At 39.9% G+C, this 18,437-nt stretch overlaps 1 protein-coding gene across 3 annotated transcripts; it reads left to right on the top strand.

The window, feature by feature from the left end:
• Positions 1-3,179: 3,179 nt before the first annotated feature.
• LOC147166749 (phosphatidate phosphatase LPIN2) lies at positions 3,180-18,333 on the top strand. Of its 3 annotated transcripts, none has more exons than XM_086087095.1 (20): positions 3,180-3,248; positions 6,030-6,230; positions 6,310-6,405; positions 6,567-6,829; positions 8,158-8,259; positions 8,334-8,445; positions 8,527-9,196; positions 9,281-9,374; positions 10,929-11,110; positions 11,199-11,292; positions 11,371-11,440; positions 12,697-12,789; positions 12,867-12,925; positions 13,044-13,194; positions 13,370-13,518; positions 13,602-13,688; positions 13,805-13,957; positions 14,132-14,246; positions 17,115-17,218; positions 17,287-18,333. In XM_086087095.1, the coding sequence occupies exons 2-20, from the start codon at positions 6,039-6,041 to the stop codon at positions 17,429-17,431; spliced, it is 2,931 nt and encodes a 976-aa protein (XP_085943221.1). In that variant the 5' UTR covers positions 3,180-3,248; positions 6,030-6,038; the 3' UTR covers positions 17,432-18,333. The 3 variants fall into 3 exon arrangements, with proteins under 3 accessions (XP_085943221.1, XP_085943222.1, XP_085943223.1); XM_086087096.1 differs by having other exon boundaries at positions 8,337-8,445; XM_086087097.1 differs by lacking the exon at positions 3,180-3,248 and adding an exon at positions 4,543-5,049 and having other exon boundaries at positions 8,337-8,445.
• The last annotated feature ends 104 nt before the right edge of the window (positions 18,334-18,437 follow it).

Below are 18,437 nucleotides of genomic sequence, written 5' to 3' on the forward strand. Positions count from 1 at the left end.
GATAATGGGAAATGGAATTAATTGCTGGGATCACGTGAGACTGAGAGTAATGGGTACAGGATTGCTGGTAGGCTGGAGAGCTCATACAATTTTCCAAATAGCCTCTTTGAAGCTGATCATGACTTGTTGCTCAATTGCTTGCTGCATCAATTTGCATAATTAATTATCATAACATATCAGTCCATGGTATGGTATGCACTGTCAGCCACCTTCACTGAACAGGTCGTCCTTCGCGCATGGCGCATGCGCAAAACGGCAATATCGGCACCTGTCGTTTTGGCGGACGTTAGTGGATTGGACTGGACAGATGAAAGAAGAAATGAGAAAGAAAAGAACAGGTGAAGAGATGTAAGTATTACGTTTCGGGTCTTGTAATATTGACTACTGTGTTAATGTAATGCTAACGAGAACGGGGCCTTAGTGTAGTAGCAACGCCAGGTGAAACTACTCTGCGTTGATATAACTACCTCAAATCAGCTGTTCTGGAACCAAAAACGCAGAGTTTCCTATCTCAGGCCACGTCCAGACGGAAGCAAAGCCGGCTTCGTTCCTCAAACAAATCTTGTACACACAGAAGCATTTCAAGACTTGCGTGTGTCCAAAAGAAGACGCAGAGGATGTTTAACGGCTGTAATGTATATGCCAAGTCTGGAGTGGCGCTGTAGCGCAGCCACAGGGAATTAACGAAAGCGTAGAAGAACAATCAGCGAAGAAGACAGGCACTTTAAAAAAAAAACTGTATTGCAATCTACAGAACAAACATGGCTTTGCGTGTATCAAAACAACATGAAAAAGACAAACATAGGAGAAGTGACAATGGCGGGTGATTCAAGTACAATACCGCTTGTTGAAAGTGGGAATAAAGAAGCAAAATATTTTGCTGCAAAAGCATAAGCAAGCTAAGGAGGCTGCGCAAAACAACTACGACACGGCTATCCGCCATTGTTGTTGACAGACTGACGGTTCGCGCGCAAACACGCGCAAATTGGCGCATCATCAATCTACGACAATGCGTCGTCATCGAGTTGCGACCATTACGTCATTGCTGGAGGAGTATTCTGCATAAGGTGTCCAGATGCTGGGGCTCTAGGTGGCGGACTGGTACTGTCACTTGCCTACGATGCAAGTTGGCGTGAGTTCGCTTCCCCGTCTGGGAGACCATATATGTGTGTGAGTGCACCAAAAAAAAGAAAAAAAAGAAGGTGTCCAGATGGACGCGTACGGGGCGCGTATTGAAATCTTTCCACTCTGGAGCCGAGTTTTGAAAGTGATCGGTTTCAAGCTCTGAAACCGCGCCGTCATGTGAACGAACGATTTCAACGGTAAGAAACTTGTGAGGATACATTGAAACTGGCTTTCGTGCGGACGGGGCCTCAGTCTATGTTGGTGTTTTTTGAACATGCTTTGTGAAATGGACCCCAGTTGTCAGCGTTTTGGAGTATTTTTCGTCATTTTTTTATGAGTGTGGTTGCGTGCATTTGTCAAGGCATCGAAGAAGAAGAGAGATGTCAGTACGCCAAGTGATCACTGCTGTGTGCCCACATAGACAGGTAATAACTCTGCCTTGTTTTTTTCTCTTATGCTGACCACCGGAGACAGTTTGTTGTAACTTGTTAACATTCGCAGGGATAACTGTGGTTGTCGACCACACAGGGGCGCCGTTTGTTAACAACAGAGCTGTATTTTGAAGCTTAAACTTTGAAGTGTTGTTACTCTGTTTACGAAATTATCTAATGTTTCTGCCTTTCTGGCATGTTGACTTTTCATGTGCCTGTGTGTATATTATTCATATGCTGCCATTTTATTGTATTAAAAACAACAAAAATATGTATATGAGTCATTCTTGCACCGCTGACAACGCTGTCGGATTTCCAAAGCAAACACTTTTCAGCAAGGCATTAAGAGAAATGTCACCATGGGCTGACCAAAAAAATATATATAACAGTAGAGGCATTACATCTTCTTCAAAATATTGACGAGGCAGAGCTCGTCGGATCCCGTCGACGAAGAGGAGAAGACTTGGACGAAGAGGAGGCTATATAGAGCAAAGAGTTGTTGTTGGCTGGTTGATTTATTGAACATATTAGCACATTACAAAATATAAGTTGAAGTTAAAATAAAAATGTGAAGAAAGCAAATAATTAATCAATATCATAATTTACATGTTCAAAAGGAGTAGGAAGCACAATAACTTATATATATTCGTATCCAATAACGTATAATTAAAATAAAAAATGAAAATGAACAAGTTATGAACAGTTAGCTGGTAGGTTCCATCTGAAAGATCCAACACCTCAACTTTACCGGCTGGCTGGTAGGGAGGAGTGGGGTACTGTGCGGACTCCAGTAGTCCCGGGAGAGGAGCTACAATACATAATTTACATTTACACAAAAAAAAATTTTTTTTAAACAAAATAGCTTTAGTAGCTACTCAAACGGCTTGTAATTACGTGTAATAATAATTTTAAGCAATGACACCATTACCAAATCTTGAAACGTTACGGTACGGCTCTGGGTGATCTAATTAGTAGTTAAAATTATGATAGACAATGTTAAAGCAAGGAGCGACTCCTGTTCTTTTTCAGTTGGTTAAAGATTTAGGCTTAGAACTTTACATCATATCAACAGTCTCCCCGCACCGGAAGGTTGGGTGCACTATTTGTGCATATAATCCATTGTGCATATAATCCCATTGTTTTCAGTAATATATCCCGGCCAAACTCCAACGATGACGCTTTGTTGACACTTCAAAATTGTGGTCGGGTCTGAATTAATTCCTGGTTGTTCATTGGCTGCTGGCGTGACGTGGGGCGTAGTACACCCGGAAGTATCTAGCATGGCTGATGCCTTCAAATTCACTAGCTGAACTTCGTCGCGAAAAGTAAGTTTTCTTACACGTTTGTCACCTGTGTGAAATTAATTTACTGGATCCTCATGTTCGATATTTAAAGTAAAAAAATCAGAGATTACGGTAACAGTGTTCGGAAATCCTTTGATTGTTCGCGACCGTTGATGTTGCCACAAACATTTTCCTGTAGCTTTGAAGATGTGGTAAGTATCGTGATTATTTTGCAATGTTTCGTGTCGTGTAGTTAGTACAGTATATCACTTATGACTGCAGGCCAGAAGTTGTTTAGTTTGAACAGGTTTTGTCCGATCGTCTTGTGGGATGTTATCAGTGTCTGTTGGGTCATGTATACGTGTGGTACAAGTGGCAGTGGAACCCCTCCCGCAATTACAATTTACAGGTAAGTGGTGCCAGAAAATTAGAAAATCGAGGAGTCAATTAATGTCAATAATTTGTTTCAGAAACTTAAATGTGTATGTTGTATTAGTTCACCACACTCAAAGTGAAACATTTCCTGCCTTTTGTTTCAAATTTGATTATTATAGGAGACGATACAAAAGTAAACAAATCCAGTATTTTACCAAATTTGAATATTTCATGTGATAAACAAAAAAAAGGGTTGGCCTTTTGAAGTGTATTAAAGTAATATGCCCTCAGTACTTTGTGGGACCTCTTTTTGTTTTAAATACAGCATCAAGGTGGTGTGGTTTTGGGCGATCAGCCTTTGATACAGTTCAGATTAGGGATGCACGATAATACTATTTTCAACCGATACCGGTAAACTAATAATTTAGAATGTGTCGATAACCGATAAGTAAACCGATAATTGTTTGCAAAACTAACTTGAATACAAATATACTTTCGAGTCCTACTATAAGTCTAACATGTACAAATACATTGAAACATTGTGTAAAGCACCATGAAACTGAATTTTATTGATATCTCTGCTTCAGAGACAACCGGTAACTCATTCTGGGTTTTTAAAATGCAACAAAAAAAATGTGAGGTTAACATTTTGGGGAGACACAGTAAAGAAAGCCCACACTGGCTTCTGCCATGTCGCCATGATGCATCTTCTGTGAACACGAGGTCGCGCGCATTATGACATCACAAATATGCGACATTAAAATAGGTGAGGGGAGGGGTTGAGGAGTTGGGCACAACTTGAGCCACAACCACAACAGATGGACCAACATGACATGTCTATTATTATCGGCGGATTTCTTTATCATCTGGTTTATCCGTATGATGTGAAATTGGTCGATAATAGCCGATAATTATCAGCCACCGATATTATTGTTGGTTTATCCGTATGATGTGAAATTGGTCGATAATTATCAGCCACCGATATTATCGTGCATCATTCATTCAGATGTTGCTGTAGCCCAAGTTGCTTTAATATTGGCCTTCAGATTTTCAAAAGGGTTCAAGTCTGGAAATCAGTTATTCCGGCAGTGACAACGGAGGTGCACTGTTCGATCTCATAATCAGCTTTGATCTTACATTGAGTCAAATGACAAAATTACGTATTGATGTCTTACTATTTGAAGGAGTCTTCTTCCAGAAACAGCACTATACTATCCATGTTACACGCTAAATATTTGCTTGACTTACTCCCAAATGGACCAAGCACTCCCATGGCTCTATTGATCTTTTGGGGAAGTGTAGTCAGGTCCAGAAACTGACAACTGGTTGATGAGTTGTGTGTGCTGTGTTTCTATGTCAGCCTGGTTTGAATAGCTTGTCTAAGCCTCTCAGAAATTGCTGGTTTAGCTGTCATGTGCGACACCAGTGAGGAAATACGAACTGGACAGCGGGGTGTCTGTGTGCTGCGTTAAATTGTGTGTTTGGCTGAATGTGCTGGGACTCTTTCATAGATGGCTCATTTTTACCTGCACTCACAGTGCGGTGTCATTCAAGGGATTGATCAGTGTGACAGACTGGACATTGTCAATTAGAGTTAAGTTGAGTGGGTGGGATAATTTTTTCAGAAGTCTTAATTTGGATTGATTGAAGCAAACCAAAAGTTACCATTGGGCACTGATGAGCAATTGAAAAACTATAGATGTGGGTGACATAGGCAACCAGGGTCTGGTGTGTGATATATGTTAGCAATACTTTAATGGTGGTGCGGTATGGCGGAGAGAAGGTCAAGGAAATGCAGCCTGGTTGAGAAGGAACATCTGTATCCCTCACTGTGGGTAAGACTTGACTTTTGAATTGTATGACAAGTTGACAACAGTACAACAGTATTATAGCAAAAAAAAAAGTACTGTACTTATTTGGAGGGAAATCTAGGCCTGTTTAGTTGAAAATGAAACAAAATAGGCTACTTGCAAATCAAAGAAACAGATCTTCACCGGCTCAGTCTCTGTCAGTCATGGTTGAAAAGCAATAATGAAGTTAAAATAATGTTTGCATTAAGTGAAATTGGGTAAATTCCCGCACATCTGATCTCTCATGGCACACTAATGTACAGTGGCACAATGGTTGGGTAGTATTGGCCAACTGTGCGTGTGAATGCAAATATTTGACAGGTTAAGAAAATGAGTCAGCAAGCCATGATTTACAATGACAGAAAATTTTGTTACCAGTCTATCACAGCGGATACAGGAAGTTTCATTGTCCTTAATTGGCAAAGATGTGGATTAGCTTGTTTAAGCCTGGTGTGGCTTTTTGAGGAGAATGGGGTCTATATTCATTTATTTATTTTTTTACTTTTGTCTTGAGTTGTTTTGGCTTAATGTAAAGATTAATTCCTGGCTCAAGCTGACTGAGGATGACATCACAAACCCTTAAACTGTTTTGAGAAACATTCTAACATCACCAGAGAACACAAAACAAAAGAAAAAGAAAAACTAATTTTATCCTTTAATTGCTAACCAATCTGAAATCTCGTAAAATTTGATATAACACATGATTTGAATTCCAAATTTTTTTGACTTTGGAGGCATACAGTATATATCCAAATGATTCTGGTTTAACTCCAAACTATTTTGGGGGTGTTTACATTCAACTGTATCACCTGTTGAAGACTGCTCTGTGTTTGGAGGTACTCATATTGTTTTAAAAAAATACTTCATCGGTCATTATAATGACTTTTTACCGTCATTGAAGGACATGCAGTCATTCTGTATAATTTCTCTTCATACTGGTCTTCCATCTTGTTTTTGGTGTGTAGTCCCAAACCATGAATATCGTGGGTCAGTTGGCAGAGACAGTGTATGTGACGGTCAAGGAGCTGTACTGTGGCCTTAACCCTGCCACTCTCACTGGGGGGATCGATGTCATCGTGGTGCGACAACCTGATGGGTCGTTCCAGTGTTCCCCCTTTCATGTCCGCTTTGGCAAACTGGGTGTGCTTCGCTCCAAGGAGAAAGTTGTAAGTTCAATCATTCTCCCATTTGTTGTTACATTTTACAGTCTGTTTACTTTCTGTGATGCCTTTCACTGTTCTGTAGGTGGACATTGAGATAAATGGAGAATCAGTGGACCTGCACATGAAACTAGGGGACAACGGGGAAGCTTTTTTTGTTGAACAAAATGAAAACTTGGAGGTAAGATAAACAAATGCATAAGGTTGGATTTACATCACATGGCTCAAGTGGCCGAACAGTTGTGAGTTTTCTGGTTCAAGATTTGAAATATTGACTTCAGGATGAGTCAAGGAAGTATTAGTTACAGGCTAGTTGTTAAGTAATGTATTCATTTCTTACAGTCCGAAGTCCCAGCCCATCTCTGCACTTCCCCAATTCCTCTTGACTGCCCCGAAGACTCAGAGGAGATCAATGATGGATCCTCTCTGTCTGGCTCCGGCACACGCAGGAAGAGGCGCCGTCGTAAACGCGTGCGCTCGGATAGTCACCAGAGAAAAGAGGGTAGCTCGTCTTCAGATGAACAAGAAAAGGACAGGGAGTGGGACAAAGATCATAACAGACAGAGTCCAGATCAAGATAAACATGCCACACAGTTGCAAGTCAGGTTAGTGAACAAAACACTTTTTGGTTTATTTTAAGTGGTAAATGGTATTATGTCATTTGTTAGTTTAGCAAGATCATGAAAAAAAAGTCTATCCATTAAAATTGGTGAAGAGGAGGCCCAAATGCCAAGCAAATTTCGTTTGAATCCATATAAAAATTTTGATAAAGAATTTTTGTTGTGTGTGTGTGGTTTGCATGATTATAAAATAATTCCCAATAGCCCATCCCGTTTGGATAAATTTTGGAATTTCAAACAAGCGGGTTTTGACCGTGTGTAGCCAATTTGGAATTTTCCAAAATTGTGACATTTCAATGAAAATTATAGCAATGCTACTATTTGAATATTTGAGGTTTCTTAGTATTTATTTTGATTAAATGGATGTTTACTGGCTCTTATTAATATAAAACACGGTCATTGAGTTTTCCTGCCAATTTTGGAACTGTGTCGCCATTGACGGAAGATACTACACCATAAAAGGATGCACAAATGAAGCTCAGACGGTTGTATTTTCTTTTTCTTTAAATTTTTACATATCGCCACTGTCCTGTGAAAAACACTTATGTCCATGAAACTGAATGCAGACATCCCAAAAATGTAAAAAAAAAAAGAAAATAAAAAAATACATGTTTGTTTGACATGGAATGTTTTTCCCAGAACAGTGACGATATACTGGTCCGGCATATTTTCTTGTGCGCGGCCGTTTCGAATTTTCCATACATTTAATTTACCATACTAATAATCATTATTCGGAAGACTCAAATGTAGGATGACGTTGAAAGGGACGTTATCCTACATTTAAGTCTTCCGAATAATGATTATTAGTATGGTAAATTAAATCTGAGTACATAATATTCTAATCACGTTTTTAATGGAGTCAACACAGACAAATGGCCAAACAATCTAACCTCCATGAATGCATAACCATTTTTTCGGGGTATGCAGTAACTTAGGAATGGGCAAGCCAATCGATGTAACCTTTATGATTAGGAACAAGAAATTAGAAGAAAATGAATTTGCCATTTATGTCATGCAATTTTAAGGAGAAATGATTTATTGGTGTATATATAGGTCTTTCTTTAAAACTATCTGTCATTGTTTTTTGGTGGGGGATTTTTGTAAATATATGAACAGTACTAGTGGTATTGGTACTTGGTATCGTTATCAGTGACTACTCAAGAGTTGAATACTTGTACTGGTATCAGTCTGAAAAAAAAGTGGTATTGAACATGCCTGTAGTAAACCACAACGTCAGAAATGGCTGAATATTGCATGGACAACCCTACAGGATGTCATGTTATGACTCACTGTGCTTTGTTTGTGTGTTAAAGTAAGTCAGTGTACTTCTCGCTGTCTGAGGAGCCACCTGAGGAGGAGCTGGGGGTCATCGATACTCATCGACACTCGGATGGAGACCAGTCACCTGCAGAAAAGTGGGAAAGCCATCTCTTTATGTGTGTGTGACTGATACTGACAGGCAATAATGCTCATTCCTTCCTTATTCTAGCAGTGTTTTTGACAGCCGCCCATCCTCTCCGAAGAGTGACTCTGAGCTGGTGGTTAAAAACCATGAGTCCTCTGGCTTACAGATGCAATGGAACTGGGGGGGCTTTCCCACGGTATGCCAGGACTCACACAACCCTACATAACATTTGAGACTATCGTCGTAAACTTCCTTTTGTCTGCTTTCCACTTTGCAGCCACGTCAATCTGAGCGATCATCAGTGGAATTACAGCAATCGGACTCTTCTCATTTTCGAACCATTCAGAGGCAGGACTCCTTTGACATGGGCAATGAGCCTGTGAACAACTGTAGCAGAGTGGCCCATGTTCCTGTGGTCAGACCACAACCCAGGACTCAGTCTCTTGACCTGAGTAGCTACGCCTTACAAACGACTCCCCTGGCCTTTGATAAACACATTCCCTTTACCAGTTCAACACATAGTGACCAGTTAAAGTCTGATCCAGCAACAGAGAAGGATGACTCTGAAGTCCTTGCCCGTGAAGACGGTACAGTCAATGTTGGCCATGTGGGTGGCATGAGTGATGCAGCTGATGACCAAAACGATGATAACAGTCAGCCATCTGAACACATGTGCATCACAGACAACGATAGCAAAGTTTGTGCAGAATCCGCCAAAATGCAGCAGACTGAACATAGGGAACAATGCTGTACTGGTAGCGCAGCCATCAGTGAGGGCGACAATGGGATAGAACCCTGTGCCGACGGGCGGGAGGATGATGGCGGGCTTGAAATGGCCGAATTTGCTTCTCCAAAAGCTGAAGAAAAAGATAATGGCGTCAGCTGGACAGCTGCTGAGGAGTTAGGAAACTGCTCAACCAAACAAGAGCAGCAAGACAAAATAAAAGGTGAGTGTCAAACTATTGTGTGGTTTTGCTAACAAATTCAGGATCTTGTTGGCGTGTTACAAATGTATGCGTTGGCTTTTGTAGGCAGACGTAATCATCATCTAGGACCAACAGGCATTTATCTGGATGATCTGACTTCACTTGACCCTGAGGTTGCAGCACTCTACTTCCCGAAGAGGTAAGAAGACCAAAACTGGATGGATGTATACGTCTCGTGAAAAATTATTTACGCTTTCCAGATTTGTTTAATTATTTTTTTGCTTATGTATCATATTTGAATGTTTGAGATCATCAAGTGATTTTAACTAATTTGCTCCCAAAAACATAAAAATACGTTAAAAAAAATGCTATAGCATACATAACACTTTGATGCAGCCTCTTAATTGAAAAGAATGCATGAAGCAATTGTAGTTGTTACTAAAATGGCTAGCAGGTGGCAGCAGAGTATAAGAAATCAATCAGGGCCATGTTGCAAAAAGCTCTTTTTTTTAAACAGATTTGTGAATAATGCTGAAAATGATGAAACTTAGCTATATTCTAATGTTAATTGCTGCAAAACGGAAACAGATAGAAATATGCTTATTTTTCCAGATGAAAGAAAAGACCCTAATCTTTATTTTGGTATGTTTTTTTTATAGCAATAGAACACAATATTCTGTGGGCCTTGACAAATCAGTCCAAATCCAGTAAAACAGTCGGAAGCGAAAGGGGTTGCTTCAGTGAAAATGGCTGGGAGTAAATGAGTTAATCTCACAATAGCAATCATACCTGTAAAATGAAATTTCATACTGATGGCTTTATTAAAGGTAAATAAAAGATCAGAAAATACTTTTTCACGACACTGTCGGTACTTTTGATGGCGGATTACATCATAACTCAGCACCAATAAGGCTTTCTCACATCACAGGGTTTTTCAAATGCAGCCTTATCCACTTTGATATACCTGATTCTATTATTCGTGGGCTCCCATATCCCAAGATGCGGTACACCACCGCTCAGTTCTCGATATGGCAGCACAAAGCGTCTGTCTGAAAATTATGGTCAAACTTCATGAAGTAATAAAAGTAACTGTCTCAACAAAGGTTGATGGCCATTGGTCATATGCAGCATCTGCCAGCAATACAAATCTGTGCCTAATATTGTTTCATAGCATTCTGAAAATGGGCAGTACAGTACAGTGAATTAATGTTTAGCACGTCGGCCTCACAGTTCTGAGGCTCTTGGTTCAAATCTCGGGTCTGACCTTCCTGTGTGGAGTTTGCATGCTGAAACTGGATCTTCTCCTTGGCCGAGGTGCAATATTTTGGTGTATTTAAATTATTTATTTTTATTGTTAGTACTGGACTGGTGTTGTTAGTATTAGTCATAGTTGAACATTTTTTGTAAAGGCAGAAAGATGAGGTCCCTTTAATTGCTATAGGGGAACTTAATGTCTGTGGTTGAAATCTCTTCTCTGGCCTTCTTGTGTGGAATTTGCATGTTCTCCCTAAGCTTGAGTAGTTTTCTCCAGGGGCTCCAGCTTCCTACCACATTCGAAAAACTATCCATATTCACTCTCTGGACATAAAAGCTTCTGTCAGCATTCACTCTGTAATTTTTACTTTTTCAAATTGTTGACTAAATGTGGATTTGAACTGCTGCTCAACATTTGTGAATAATTTAATTTGTATTAGCGGTGTCAGTATTCTGTCTGCCCTAAATGCAGTTCCATGACTGTGTGCGGTATCTGCAGCGAAACAGAGAGTTCCTCCCCTCCTGTCGTTGAGCAAGGCTCAGGCTCAGCAAGTCAGTCACCGCATTCGATGGGCGCGCTGGACAGTGGTACTGAATACCTGTCAGATTCTGCCTCCTACGCCACAGAGGTCAGCATGTCCCTCTGTGGACACGTGGGTGACACCAGCCAAATCAACAAAGGTCAGTGTGATTTTTGTGTGATCTGAGCATTACTGTTCAGCCCATGCATGATGGAAAATGTCAAAAGTGTGTTTTGCTGTTTGTCCAGAGAGGTTTCTGGAGCACTCTGTGTCATACCAGGACTTTGTCAACAATCCAGGAATCATTGACGACCCTAGCTTAGTGATTTGTATCAACTCCAAGTAAGATCAAGTCATTTTCATCATCAATGCTTTTTTATTTACTTGTATTGTATTCAAGTTCTTGCCTATGTTTAACAGCTATTATAACTGGGCAGTGGCTGCTCCGATGATCTTGTCGATGACAGCTTTCCAGAAGAATTTACCTAAGGTTGAGAAGTTTTTTTTTTTTTAAAGAAGAATCCTGACTTAAGCCTCTTCACACTGTCTTTTATCTGTCCATCTGCAGAAAAGAGCTTTCAATTAATTTTAATACAGCAGTGTGAGAGAAGTGAGTGCTAGCTCCGAAGACAAGAGTTTTTGACAGGAAGACTTGGTTCCCCCATTCCGTTTCTGCACATTTAAACAGAACAGCAAGCAGTATATAATAGGCTTTAGTTAATCAAGCTCATGACTGAGCTCTTTAATAATGTGCCATAACAACACACAATTAACTCAATGTGTGATATAACTAATTTGTGATAGACCAATACAGTCAAGGAGACCCGATAACTGAGATTTCAAGCTGATATTCATTTGCAGTAAAAGAGAAAATATTAGTGTCAAAAAAAAAACATTTACTTTTTCTTTTAATTTTAAACATATAAAGACTTGAAAGTTTTGTTTAAAAATTACAACAAAAATTGCAGGAAGCTCCCATGATCATCAGCACGTGTTAAGCTAAATTAAAAGTGCCCTCACGACGGCGACGTGGTTCGGGGCCTGTGGGCCTCCGGGGTGCCCCGTGGTTCCTTCTCTCCTCCCCCTTGCTGCCTCTCCCTCCTCGCGGCCGGGGGCTCCATCCATGGCCCGGGTCTTCGGGGGCCGGGCGGGTGGGTGGTGTTGTTGTGCCTGCCCCACTCCGGTGGGCCTCCTGGCACCCCGGGCAGGCCCCAGTATCCGGGGGGTCTGGTGTGTGTAAAATAAAAAACTAAGCAAGCAAGTAAGTAGTTCTACTGTAAATAGTTTCCCAAATTTCAACACTTTTTAAAAATAAAAAGTGAAGGGAGTTATCAGTGTCAGCATCATTTTTGTGGAAAAGTGGAAATTAAAAAAATAAAAAATAAATAAATGAAAAAGTTCCCTGTATTCACTGAGCAACAAATGCATGTGAATGTAGCGAATTTAGTTATTTTGTCAGGGCCCGTAAAAGGTTTCAAAAGGATCTTCGCAGATGGTGAAAATTTGTCTGAATATGTTTGAAATGTCTTTGCGACAAGTAAAAACTGTGAACATCTTACAAATCCTGATGAAAACCCTAAATTTGCTACGTTCGCAGGCATTCACTGCTCAGTAAGAGACCAGCTTTATCCGCCTTTGGATTCATAAAAAGGCTGATGCCGATATTTGTCAAAATGCCAAATATCGGCACCGTTAATCTGTCTATTCCTATAACTAATATGCTAGTATTGTATTCTCTATCCATAGAGTACTGTTCAGAGACTCGTTAAGGACAAAATGCCCAAAAAGTCTGGACGCTGGTGGTTCTCCTGGAGGAGACGAGACGTAGACAGCAACCAGGTTTCTGTTTTGTGTTGATTGATTGATTGGCCACTGCCAATAGCACATTTACTGAAGGTGTCTCTTTGGTGTTTTAGCAAGAGCACTCAAAGCAAGATGACCAGAAAATACAGTGTGGGGACCCTAACACAGTCATGTATGGTTATTTATTAAAAAAAAAAAAGACCTCAGCATTTATTCATAATCATTCAGTTCTGCATCATATTTTTAAATCCAACCATTTTTAATGCACGTATGTGTTTTTTCCTCTTCAGGGCCATACTGGATGATGCGGATAGAAATGTGGAGGCAGGGTTTGGTCAAAAAGCCACCCTTACTTCTAGCATGTCAACAGACACGCTTCGCACCACTCAATGTCTCAATCAGATGTACCGCAAATCACTTCGTCTGACATCTGAACAGATAGTAAGTAGACACACTGTAAAGGAGACGTGCATTTTTTTAAACAATTTAAAACAGTACCTAGGTGTCTTCATAACATTATTTTGTATGGACATTTATGGGACACCCTTTATGTCCCCTTCAAGTAAACATCGCACATAGCACGTTTACCACCTTTGTCACTGTACTTTCTAACCAGGAGAACTTGAATCTGCGTGAAGGAGCCAACAAGGTGATATTTAGCGTGACCACTCAGTACCAGGGCACGTGTCGCTGTGAGGCCGCCATCTATTTGTGGAACTGGGATGATCGCATCATCATTTCAGACATAGACGGCACAATCACTAAGTAAACACAGCTGTCTCTCCTCGTGGTATATTTGAAATTGGTCTCTTGACTCAAACAACATGACTTGATTTTTTTTCCAACAGGTCTGATGCCCTGGGGCACATTCTGCCTCAGTTTGGCAAAGACTGGACACACAAAGACATTGCCAAACTCTACCACAAAATTCACCAGTAGGTCAACTGTATTTGTGTTATGTTGTTAATAAAAGCCAAATATGTATTTTCTTGTTTCTATCCAATTGTTATATATTTACAAACGTGTTCAATGGCTTTTTATGTCATTGCAGAAATGGCTATAAGTTCCTGTATTGCTCTGCGCGGGCTATAGGCATGGCCGCCATCACTAAGAACTACCTGCAGTGGGTCAACGACAAAGGCACCGTTCTTCCAAAAGGCCCAGTACTGCTAGCCCCAAGCAGCCTCTTTTCTGCACTGCACAGGTAGAAACATCTTCTATCCTCAACAGAATAAGCAGTATAGAAAATGGATCGAGTGCATTTTGCAGAATATTCATTCTTGGGCTGGGCTGCATGATTGATGTCTCACAGTTCTGAGGTTCAGGGTTCACTACTCACTCCAGCTAACTGCTTCTGAATTGCCTGTTTATTATGCAGGGAGGTGATTGAGAAGAAGCCAGAGGTGTTTAAAATCGCCTGTCTCAGTGACATCAGGGACTTATTCAACCCCAAGAGACAACCCTTCTACGCCGCCTTTGGCAACAGGACCAATGTATGCACGCCAGCACAATACATTCTCACATGAATATTCTAAATCAAGGTCCATTACTGTCACATTCGTACTGTTAATCATTGGTGTAGTCCAGGGTGTATACGCCCACTCTTTTTTCTGTCAGCATTGAGTATACCAACTTCTTAATCCCCCTGATGTGCACCATTCAGCCATGACCTATACTCCTCTGCCTCTAATCGGCTACTACCCCTTGCCTTCGCTGAGTATATTGGCTATTGGCATGAATGATGAGCCACAACGGTAAACCAGAAATTTAGCTCATGCGAAGTGATTTGCCCTCGTACACAGGACACTTGATCACGACGTCGGTTTGGGTGGTCGCTGCTGGTTACACACAACTACATGCTTTTAGTTTTATAGTAGCTAGGCTGGTCCTTGATTTACACAAGAATGGGGACAGATTGTTTAAGATTCAGCCCAAAACAATACTGAAGTCTAACCAGACTGTTGTTCACTATTTTTGTTCACTGTTCACTAAATGTTGTAATTCAAGTTCTGTAATTGTAGTTCAGGCTGCTTGTGTTACCAGTAGTAACATACGGTTTTTAACAATTAATGATAATTTTATTATTGTGAGCAAGTACAAATGACAGATTTTTAATTCTTACATCACCGTTTCTAAAAGAGGATGTCTGAAAATTGTGAGTGTACCCACCTCTCTAGGGACAACTACACACCTGCTGTTAATATGTAAGGAAAAACCAGGAAGTTGTGGCTAGTGGAATCAAAGTACACACAGGCAGTACAAAGTACACGCAGGCAGGTCTTTGTGTTGAATTGTTATGAATTGTTATTATTTAGATAAACAACCATTCACACTATTAATTACACCCCAGATGTGCTAACCTCTTACCTATAAAGAATAATCAATTGTGGTGCTCCGTCACTCATTCTAATTGGGTTAATAACACTGGTCAACAGCAAATTTGAATCACAGATGGCTTTGTGTGTCACATTTTTTTCATAGCATATCGGGGATTTTTTTATATATATACAGTGCTGCTCAAAAGTTTGTGAACCCTGCAGGCATGGTCAGATTTTTTGTATAAAATATTAAAATAACCTTATTAAATGTTTAGTCATACCCCAATCTACATTGCTGACATTGAAAATAATGGACTTGAACTAAAATAATGATAATATTGTTATTCATTCTTGAACAAAAGTTGTTGATTTAAGCAAAACTCAGATCTCAAGGGTGCAAAAGTATGTGAACCTCTCTTAATCAGACATTGCACCTCCTTTTGCAATGAGAACTTCATCCAAACGCTTTCTTTAGTGACTTATCAGTCTTTCACATCTACTTTGGGGGATTTTTGCCACTCTTCCTTGCAAAATGCAGCCAGTTGAGAGAGGTTGGATGGGCGTCTAGCATAAACAGCCCGCTTCAGGTCCCACCACAGTATTTTGAAATAATTTAAATGAGGATTTTGACTGGGCAAATCCAGATTATGAATCTTGTTGTTCTTCAGTCATTCATTGATTGTATTGCTGGAATGCTTTGGATTATTCTCATGTTGCATGATCCATCGTCTACCAGGCTGTAACTTCACAAAGGACTGCTTCAGGTTATGTTCCAGGATTTCACAGTGTTCCTCTGAATTCATGATTCCCTGGATTATGTGGAGTTGTCCAGGTCCTGAGAATGAAAAGCCAACCCAGAATTTATCATTCTCACGCCCAGGGTGAAGGTTCTTTTGCTGGTATGCAGTGTTGACTTTTCACCAAACATGACTGTTTTAGTTGTGACCAGACAGTTCAATTTTGGACTCATCTGTCCACAGAAGGGACTTCCAAAAAGCTTCAGGTTTGTCCAGGTACTCTCTGGCAAAGTTGAGATGGGCAGCTTTGATCTTTTTTTGATCTTCTTCCTCTCAGCATGACTGACCTGTTTGGGTTCACCTGGGTAAGACTTAGTAACGTGGTTTTGTCTCTTGTTTCAGTCAATGATGCACAATTTCTTTGCTAAACCTCTCTCATTTCATTGGTCCATTTCAGTGGTTAGTTTAGCTACCAATTTGTCCTACCTGATCCTACTTGACTGCTTGTTTTAAGCAATGCAGCTCAGGGTTCACTTACTTTGCACCTACATTAATTGACCAAAAACTATTTTTTATTTAGTTTTGACTAGACAATTGATTTTGAAAAAAGAACAACGCGTTGAAATGCTAAACCTACACCTGTTATTTCATATAAAATGTAATGGTTCAGACGAACAACAAAATCACTTTGAAACAAATGGAAAATCAAAATTACTCAAGAGGTTCACAAACTTTGAGCAGCACTGTATATTTTCGCTTTTTTGTTTGATCTATAAAACCAATAAAAATGTTGCTGCACTTAACCCTTAATTCACAACTATTCCTTAATATACAGTTAACATTACTGATGATGTGTTCAGGTGCTTTGGAAGATGTATTTTAGTATTACATGTATTATTGTCATCATATTATTGTTATGAAAACATGCTAGATAAAAATACAAACAAAACAATGGATAGATTTAGAATCGACACAAAAAATCACCTCAAGTTTACTTGCGTCTCTGATAAAAAAAAAAAGTTTACATTTCTTAACCTGTGTAATTTAAATTATTTCCGCTTGAAACTCCACTTTAAAAATCAACTTTACAGATGCCACTATGGCTCCTCTGGTGATGCATGATGCTGTAATCACCTCTATTGTGTCACTTATCAGTCATTGTCAAATTAACGGTTGTGGTTCTTATTTTAAGTGGATAACAGATGAATAGTTGGCCATTGGGTCTATTTGACAGAAGGCCAGAATTTAAGGAAGCATGGTAGATTTGTTTAAAGTCATTCTGAATACTTGCCAATTGTTTGTGTAGGATGCTTACGCCTACACGAAGGTGGGAGTGCTCAACACCAGGATATTTACTGTCAATCCAAAAGGAGAGTTGATCCAAGAGATGACCAAAGGAAACAAGTCCTCGTAAGTTTGGAGGCTTTTCCACAGCGTTCGCATACATCCTTGATCACTGTTGTTTTGGTCTGGTGCAGGTACACCCACCTGGGAGAGTTGGTGGAGCATTTCTTCCCCGAGCTTGACGAGAACGGATATTTTGCTTTCGTGTGTCCGGAGTTCAGCAGCGTCACCTATTGGAAGGATCCACTACCAGAACTGGACCTCGATACATTACTGTAGTAGACGCAACATCCTTATCCTCTGCCAAAATACATAACCATTGTCTGCCTTAATATTTTGTCCCAGCATGCCTAATAACTGCCTTGGATTGACTTCACTGTGGTGGCACTGAGATGCAACATTCCCCCAACATTAATTACACTCCTCAGATTGACTCTTGTTCAAATACAACATTGCCTACAGTCAATCCAATGCAAATCAAAAATATGCAATCTTTCGAGTAATATATTGTATTTATTAGTTGCGTTGACATTCATTCCAATTATTAGTGCATGGCACCTTTTAACAGGGTCACACATATCAGTTCAAAGCATGGGCCAAAAATGATGGTTATGCCAAATGTGTGTAGCTGCTGTTGCTTTTTTGTGTGATGGGACCATTTGAAGCATTAAGAAGTGACATGATATTCTTGTTGAGATAATGTATAGCTGCATGCATGGGTGTGGAGTATGCGATATGTTTTGGCGTCTACTTCGCAGTTATTTTATGTTTTTGAGTTTTTTCTGTGGGGGGTACTAAATTTAGATATGAGAATTCCTCATTAAGCCTGCATAAAAAATGCATGGTTGTTAAGTTATGCTGGAAATTATTGATTTGATACAGAATGACTGATAACAAATATGGCACATTTCATGTTCTTTCTATTAGTTACTACTGCACTACCACAGTTAGAAATGTTTGTACACTGTGAATGAGGGAGAAGCTTTTATAGTAACAATGCCACTGGCACAAGGCGTGAGCAATGGTTTTTAAGATTGTTTAATGACACTTATATTTATTTTTTCTGCATGCAGTACTTTTCATGATAGAAAGATGGAATAATGGAGCTGGTAACTGCTACAAACTTAATGTGTGTATAGGTGTGGATGCATTTGAAATAAATATATCTGTTTTAATAACAATTGTGTCCATTAATAGTTATTGTTTCATTATATACAGTTTGTTTTCCCTTATGAGTGCACACTGTTAGCAAGCTTGAACTGCAGTACATGAATTTGAGCGGGCG

The sequence above is a fragment of the Leptonotus elevatus genome, chromosome 10 (genome assembly GCF_054856555.1).
Source record: "Leptonotus elevatus isolate MCC_2025b chromosome 10, RoL_Lele_1.0, whole genome shotgun sequence".
NCBI lineage: Eukaryota > Metazoa > Chordata > Actinopteri > Syngnathiformes > Syngnathidae > Leptonotus > Leptonotus elevatus.

What these genes read in the sequence shown, in the direction of transcription:
- LOC147166749 (XM_086087097.1), top strand. Translation starts at nt 4,984, where the DNA reads ATGGCGGAGAGAAGGTCAAGGAAATGCAGCCTGGTTGAGAAGGAACAT. An exon ending in GCCACACAGTTGCAAGTCAG is followed by an intron (nt 6,830 to 8,157) that starts GTTAGTGAACAA and finishes TGTGTGTTAAAG; the next exon opens with TAAGTCAGTGTACTTCTCGC. An exon ending in ATAGACGGCACAATCACTAA is followed by an intron (nt 13,519 to 13,601) that starts GTAAACACAGCT and finishes TTTTTCCAACAG; the next exon opens with GTCTGATGCCCTGGGGCACA.